This window comes from Hordeum vulgare, chromosome 2H, assembly GCF_904849725.1.
Source record: "Hordeum vulgare subsp. vulgare chromosome 2H, MorexV3_pseudomolecules_assembly, whole genome shotgun sequence".
NCBI classification, from domain to species: domain Eukaryota; kingdom Viridiplantae; phylum Streptophyta; class Magnoliopsida; order Poales; family Poaceae; genus Hordeum; species Hordeum vulgare.
This window is the reverse complement of record NC_058519.1, coordinates 653,385,473-653,392,362: the sequence shown is the minus strand read 5'-3', so window position 1 is coordinate 653,392,362 and position 6,890 is coordinate 653,385,473. Positions and strand designations below refer to the sequence as shown.

The 6,890-nt window shown below is 45.2% G+C and overlaps 2 protein-coding genes across 3 annotated transcripts; both read right to left on the bottom strand.

Annotated features, from left to right (window-relative positions):
• Positions 1–581: 581 nt before the first annotated feature.
• On the bottom strand, positions 582–3,577 carry LOC123428438 (probable carboxylesterase Os04g0669500). The gene is made up of 6 exons (XM_045112650.1): positions 3,280–3,577; positions 3,103–3,155; positions 2,868–2,991; positions 2,664–2,785; positions 982–1,089; positions 582–864 (listed from the first exon to the last, which is right to left on the bottom strand). Exons 1-6 carry the CDS (start codon positions 3,560–3,562, stop codon positions 763–765), a joined length of 792 nt encoding a protein of 263 aa, XP_044968585.1. The 5' UTR covers positions 3,563–3,577; the 3' UTR covers positions 582–762.
• Positions 3,578–3,933: 356 nt separating this feature from the next.
• On the bottom strand, positions 3,934–6,243 carry LOC123431247 (probable carboxylesterase Os04g0669600). 2 transcript variants are annotated; one of them, XM_045115070.1, is made up of 7 exons: positions 5,862–6,228; positions 5,715–5,767; positions 4,909–5,032; positions 4,700–4,821; positions 4,438–4,545; positions 4,134–4,316; positions 3,934–4,077 (listed from the first exon to the last, which is right to left on the bottom strand). In XM_045115070.1, exons 1-6 carry the CDS (start codon positions 6,046–6,048, stop codon positions 4,170–4,172), a joined length of 741 nt encoding a protein of 246 aa, XP_044971005.1. In that variant the 5' UTR covers positions 6,049–6,228; the 3' UTR covers positions 3,934–4,077; positions 4,134–4,169. The 2 variants fall into 2 exon arrangements, with proteins under 2 accessions (XP_044971005.1, XP_044971006.1); XM_045115071.1 differs by lacking the exon at positions 3,934–4,077 and having other exon boundaries at positions 4,130–4,323; positions 5,862–6,243.
• Between the last annotated feature and the right edge of the window lie 647 nt (positions 6,244–6,890).

The window sequence follows — 6,890 nt, the reverse complement described above, 5'->3', positions numbered from 1 at the left end:
GACCACAAAAGAGTCTCCACTGCACGTATTCATCCATATCTATAGCTGGCAGCCGCAACAAAAGTCATGATGATCAAAGTTCGCGCGCCCTGTATTTCGTTGATTCTCATTGTTGAAATGGTCATGGTAAGCGCGGCAAATCAATCAAACTGCCCGGTCTCGTTGAAAGGAACACAAAATGGCCAAGGCCTTTGACTCGCCCATAGAAAGGGAAAATGTTGCAAAACCGGAACCTTAACGCCATCCAACAATTTTGTCCAGAAGAAACGCATGATTTTGTCCGGAAGAAATGCATCCACAGGGAGTTGACATGAAATTCTTCTCTTTGTAGGAAAGACACGAGCTCCATTTAGACAAATAACCAGAAAGGACACTGACTACTTCGGTATATCCAATGTTGGGTGCAGAATCCCAGTGGTATCTTACTAACAAGAAAGGACAATATGCAACTGATGTAATGATATGCTGAAAAGTGCGGGAACTGAAAGCCTCAATGGACGGTATCGATGGGTGGAATCTAGGAAGAGAGGATACATGCACATCGGTATCCAGGTAGTACCAGCTCAAACCTACAGGAGAAGAAAAACAACATACCGCGGTACATAATTTCCTGGAACATAACATTCATGAGCATGACAAAGTCTCAAGAATAGCTTGGACCGTCCGAGTTCATCAATATACTAGGGAATACAGGTTGAGCACGGCTGCATTAGCAGGTTTTGCTATAATGGGGGGCGTGGTGGCGGCCCAAACTGAAGGACGTTAACTTTGCTTATCTTGCGAGGCTTTGAGACGGCCCTTGATCCACGCCTCGAGAGAGGATAGCTCTTCTTTCGCGATCGAGTGGCCTAGATCTGGATATGCCTGATAAATGTGCATGGGTAGTTGAGAGCTCAGATAGGAACCGGAAAGTTGTATAAAGAAATATACTAGGAACCGAAGCTTGCCTGGAGAAGGGGAAAAAGAGGAGCAGAAGATTACCTTAAATTCACAACTGATGCCTGCACTTTGCAAAAATGGTGGGCCGGCCTGACCGGCTTCAAATAATACCACTTGATCAGCGATACCATGCGACCACAAAATAGGTGTCTGAAAAGTTCCGACAAAAAAATTCAGCCAAACAAAATCCGTGCTTTTATAAAGAGTTGAAATTTACTTTAGAATTCCTATCCATACATTGAATTTCACTATTTTTTTTCAACAAGTGCTTCCTTCAATCAATAGGCTTAAATCCATTATAAGCATATTCAACAAAAGCCTACAATATGAGGCCTCATTCGGTTTGTACGATTTCTTCCCACGGATATTATCCTATGTATGGCATTCACTTCATAGGAATGGAGGTAACTAGTTTCCTTAGGACTGTGTCCATATTGTCCTAATTTCTAAGGATTCTTAGCATTAGGTGAGACCTCATGAAAGATTCGTAAGTACTGTAGTTGAGAGGGCATCCCAATCCTCTACTTTTACTATTCCCTTGATTTGAAAATCCTGTAAGCCGAATCAGCCCTGACAGTTACATTCCCATATAGAAGAGTAAATGCTACTATATGATTTCAGTGCAAAGACTATTAACACTGCTCAATATAATAGGTTAAGTGTCAGATATCATATCAGTCACAGATATCATATCACTCACAGATTCGTGAAGGTTTACATATGAAAGGAACGCCGCAAGAGTAAAATTGCTAATGGCATCCTTCAAGGTTTCATGCTATTTATCATTTTTCATACAACTGCATCCTAGCCGACTGGTTAAAATAAGAAAGTAGATATGGTGTACTTATCATTGTACAGTGTTCTTCCTAATTTAGTTGCTATCATAAAATAAACCATTGCCCAGTCAGACACGTCTAAGTCCTAAGGTGGGCAAAGTCGCTTCTCCTACTAGATGTAATAATTTGTATGCAAGGTTGGGTAACAGGAGGAATATTGCAAATATTTCTAATTCAAGCAACAGCGATGGATATTAAGTTTCTAGTTTCAAGTACCTACTATGAAATAGTTGGAGTTCAATGCTTATGTTTTTGTCTTTCTGCCGATTTCAGTATGGAATAGAGTAAATTTCATTGGCAACATTCAGGTCAGTACATTTTTGTCTTTCTGCCGATTTCATAGAGACTAGTTCAATCCAATAGTAGGTGCTAAAACCATACCTCCATAATTCAGTTGTCCAGTATGCTCATGGTGATCAGGAATTATTGCAATAAGTACATGGTTTTGTTCCAGGCCAACTAAAATTGACAAAACCTTTAGATGATGGATCCTGGGTATGGCCATACTAGTGTAGGCAGAGTTCCAGCAGTGTTCGGGCATGTGATAGAAAATAGTTCTATTCAAAAGGCAATGACAAGGCTGTACATAAACATCACCAACCACATCTCTTGTTGACTAGCGCTCGATTTTATACCAAGCAACAAACTGAAGCTTCCTTATATCTTGTCATTGTAGGCTAAACTAAGGAGAAGGCATCAAGACATAAGAAATATAATTCTAGTCAAAAGGCAATGACAAGGCTGTACATAAACATCACCAACCACATCTCTTGTTGACAAGCGTTCAATTTCATACCAACCAATAAAATTAGGCTTCCCCACATCTTGTTATTGTGTGCTAATTGCTAAACTAAGGAGAAGGCATCAAGGGATGACTGTGTCACATACCTTCCTTGCTTCGGGTGAAATCCTCTCAATGACCGACGAACCGAAAGGGACCCAGCCACTGAACACGGCACCGCCACCTAGCGTCTTTGGATAAAGCAAAACACTTGCTAATGTCAGAGCACCTGCAAATCCAATACTTATCAATTTACGGAACGAAAATTTGCTGTCTTCAGAATATATCCAACGCCCATGCGACAATCCTACCTCCCTGACTGAACCCACACACAAATATGTTGTCAGGATGGATGCCAGCGGCCACCTCCCTGTCGATCATGGCGTGCACATTCTCCACGGCCTTAATAACACCGCTCTCATCTTGCGGCGAACCCTAGTGTTTACAGATTTCAGCAAAGATCAGTTTCTAATGTTATTACAGTTATAATTGTCTCTCATCCCCGGATACACGAGCGGGAGGGATTGAGTGAATGAGTAAACTCACAGGGCTCAAGGGCAGCTCGTGGATATCGAACCATGACGGCATCACGGCGCCGTCTGCGAAAACAATAAGTGTTCTTGAGAATCAGGTGATGCTAATTTGATGAATCGGTGCAAAAAAAAAACTGATGATGCTGTGAAGGTGGGAGAGACGAGGAGGGGGTGGATGGAGGTGGCGCACTGTTGCAGGAGACGGGGGAGTTGGGGGCGGAGGGGAACGCCCACTTGGTGTGGCGGAACTCCGGCGCGGCGAAGAAGGTGCGGATGGGCTCGTTGGCGGGGCCGGAGTCGCCGAGGCCGTGCAGCCACAGCACGAAGCTCCGGTTGCGGGCCGCCATGGGGCCGGGGAGGAGCTGGTCGGGGAGCCGGGGCGGCTGCGCGCGGCGGCGGAGCGAGGCGGCGAGGAGGGATGCCGCGGCGATGGCTGCGGCGATGGAGAAGAGGAAGCGGACGCGTTTACTCATGGGTCATATGGGCCGGGCCGAAGCAGCTCCTCAGCCTGTGCGCCTTCACTGCCAATCAGAAGCAAAAAATTTACCCTAAAAAAAAGAAAAAAATTACCCGGTTTTTTGCCAACTACTCACTCCGTCCAGAAATACTTGTCATTAGAACAAATGTATCTAGATGTATTTTAGTTTTATATATATCTATTTTTATCTATTTGTGCGATAAATAATTTCGAATGGAGAGAGTATTACATTAAGATAGCACTACAATTTTAACTGAAGAATTAGGGTTAAATATACAATCACAAAGATAACACGAATCAGAGAACCATCATCGATGAGCCACTAGCCATGTCAGATTCACGTGCCAGTTAATCGAAGCACACGAATTGAGATGGCAGAAAACTGGTCAACTGTAATAATAGTATCATAATCCTTTGGTTGCATGTTATAAAAAAATAACTTTAATTGGATCATGTTCCAAAGCATCCACGTGCCAAGATAAACTGAGATTCAGGTCACATATGTAGTACTCCCTCCGCCCCATAACTCTTGTCGTTGTTCGACAAGAATGATGAGACGGACGGAGTAGTACTCTACTCCATAAAAATGTGAAGTACTCTAGCTAGTGTAGATCTTCGTGGTTCGACGACGACGATGACGACGGTCTTGCAGCTTCAGTTCCTTGGGAGATCCCTAGATGATCGGATATCCATCGTCGAAAATACTGGAGCTCTTCATCCACCAGCAAGTGCCCAAGAGTTGGATAAGTCTGATAACTTACATGTTATGGCAAAACGCAAGGAAGGACAGTATGGTCAAACAAAGGTCAAAAATCAAATCTCCAATCTTGAAATCAATCTGTCGTGACTTCGAGTATGTTTATGTACCACCTTGAATTCGCAGGCCATGCCAAGCTCCTGGAGAAATGCGCACCCGGCGTGCCCGGCTTCGAACAGCACCACCCCGTCTGCCATCCCATGGAACCATAAAACCGGCGTCTGCAGGTTTTCAAGAATTCAGAAACAACACATTTGCAAGAAATACTAGAACATTAGAACAGCAATCCACCCTATGTGACATCCCATGGAACCATGAAAAAACCGGCGTCTACGAACTATATTTAGTCTAAGGATGTTGTTGGGCTGTTGTTACCTTTCTGGCTTCAGGTGTCACCCTGTCAGCAAATGATTTGCTCAGGGGAACTGAACCACTGAAGACAGCACACCCACCTAAAGTCTTGGGGTAGAGCAGAACACTTGCTATGGCTAGAGCACCTGTGGAGACGGAGTGGAAATCATAATTATGTCGGTAAGTAATGTGTTGAAGACAGGGAAGATTAGATGCATATTTCACCGCCATACCTCCTTGGCTTAATCCACAGATGAAAATGTTTGTAGGACTCGTCCCGGCAGCCACTTCTTTGTCTAACATTTCGTGAACGTGCTCAACAGCTTCTAGGACTCCTCGCTCATCTCTAACAGTGGTCTAAGAAACAAAGTTGGCACAATCAGCAAAGTACATAGTAATAATGCTATAACAGCAAAAGAGGTATTGGCCTGTAAATGTTTAGAGACTTTAGGTTAGTCCAATTTTGAGTTCTAGTGCCTTGCTTTTGTAACTTGTACACTGATCTCTTTGAATGTCCATGAGGATTCTAAAATGGTTAGTTTTGCGCAAGCGGTCTGTTACCTGTTATGAACTTATGATGCGAAGTGCTAAAAAACTTCATGTTTTGAATCTTCAAACTGATGAGAATCTGATTTCGTGTTGTTCAGAAGTAACAGTGCAAAAGACACCAAAGCTTAGACTTAGAGTCTTACTCATTATGTTCTTCAACAATATCTACTTTGTAAACTGACAGAAAATAGCTCTAGCAGTTCCGATATACAGATTATTTACCGGAGGGGGAGGGGGAGGGGGAGCAGTGTGAGAAACAAAGCGTGAAGCAAGCTTGATTTCTGATGCGTGCATACTCTGCAGCATCGGCAAATAAGACTAGCCAATTTTGTAGCAACAAATATAATACACTGAAGACTGAAGAGAGAATGAGAATAGGCAAATGGCTCGACAGTAAGCAGTAAACATGAGCAGGAAACTGCAGCGGTTGTTTCTGAATCACTCAAAGAGTAAGCGGCTATTTGTGGGGGTAAACTGAGCAGGGAATTACAGCGGTTATGGGGACCTCCGGGATGCCGAACCACGCATTGAGCACCACCTCACCTGCAGCAGCAGCACCGCAAATCGATCCAGCAACTGAATAAAATCGCAGGTGTGTTTGTGTGTTTGCCCATCGAATCAGGAGCAGCGAGCGTACCATAGCAGGCGACGGGGGCGGTGGGGAAGGAGAGGCGGATGGCGGGGGCGGCCGAGAAGTAGGGCGCGATCTGGCCGAGGCTCTGCTCGCCCGTCTCGGCGGAGCCGTGCAGCCACAGCAGCAGCCCGCCGGCCGTCGCTGCTGCCGCCGCAGCAGCGGCAGGAGCAGGGGGAGGATGCGCCGCCATCCGGACAGCGCGGAGTCATCGGTCGATCGGCGGCGTGGCCGGCAGTGCAAAGTGGCGGCGGTTTTGTGCCGACGAAGGCAGGTGCGGGCAGGGGAAATAGTGCGGGCGTGGGAGGCGTGACGACGGTGGCGGCAGCGTGCGGGGCGTGGGCGGTTGGATCGAATATGCCCTCACCATACCCCATGCCGTTGTGTTTTGGCTCTGCAACCATCGGCCGCCGACGGGACGGAGCGACGGCGAACGGCGCCGGCCATCGCGGATGGGATTGCATTGCTTCTTTATTCGTCACAAAAAATGTGTAAATTTCCACCAGTCACACAAAAAATGTGTAAATTTCGTCTTAAAAATCACGACAGCTGCTAACAAATGAATGTATACGAGTATCACATTTCCATTCATACGACCATCCTATTACAAGCAGGGAAACCACACCTTCGTTGAAGAAATGATTAACTCGCTATAATTTGAGTGCCCGGTCAAAAGATGCTCTCACCATAGGTTGTAATGCTTAATTTAGAGAAACGACCCTGCCCCGGTGATCACGATTGCTCTGACCCCTGTTCTGCTATTAGAGATCACATGGAGACCCTGATTGCTATGGTACATCTCATATTCTTGTCATTGAGAATGGTGTTTCCCTTCATAAGACCATATTATCAGTTTGCTTAGCGACACTATCACAATCGCTTGAAATGGCTTCGTGAGTAAAGAGTGTGCAACAAAGGCGGCTTCGCACATGTTCAACTAAGGAAATAGAATGAGACACCTTCCAATTTCTTTGTTTTCCTCCTATGTCCCATAGCTAGCACATATATTAGATGGTGAGAAGAAATGTAAGTCTA

What these genes read in the sequence shown, in the direction of transcription:
- LOC123428438 (XM_045112650.1), bottom strand. Translation starts at nt 3,562, where the DNA reads ATGAGTAAACGCGTCCGCTTCCTCTTCTCCATCGCCGCAGCCATCGCC. An exon ending in CTCCCCCGTCTCCTGCAACA is followed by an intron (nt 3,156 to 3,279) that starts GTGCGCCACCTC and finishes TTGTTTTCGCAG; the next exon opens with ACGGCGCCGTGATGCCGTCA. An exon ending in TTTCACCCGAAGCAAGGAAG is followed by an intron (nt 1,090 to 2,663) that starts GTATGTGACACA and finishes GGAACTTTTCAG; the next exon opens with ACACCTATTTTGTGGTCGCA.
- LOC123431247 (XM_045115070.1), bottom strand. Translation starts at nt 6,048, where the DNA reads ATGGCGGCGCATCCTCCCCCTGCTCCTGCCGCTGCTGCGGCGGCAGCA. An exon ending in CGCCCCCGTCGCCTGCTATG is followed by an intron (nt 5,768 to 5,861) that starts GTACGCTCGCTG and finishes CTGCTGCTGCAG; the next exon opens with GTGAGGTGGTGCTCAATGCG. An exon ending in GCATGGCCTGCGAATTCAAG is followed by an intron (nt 4,317 to 4,437) that starts GTGGTACATAAA and finishes GTAAGTTATCAG; the next exon opens with ACTTATCCAACTCTTGGGCA.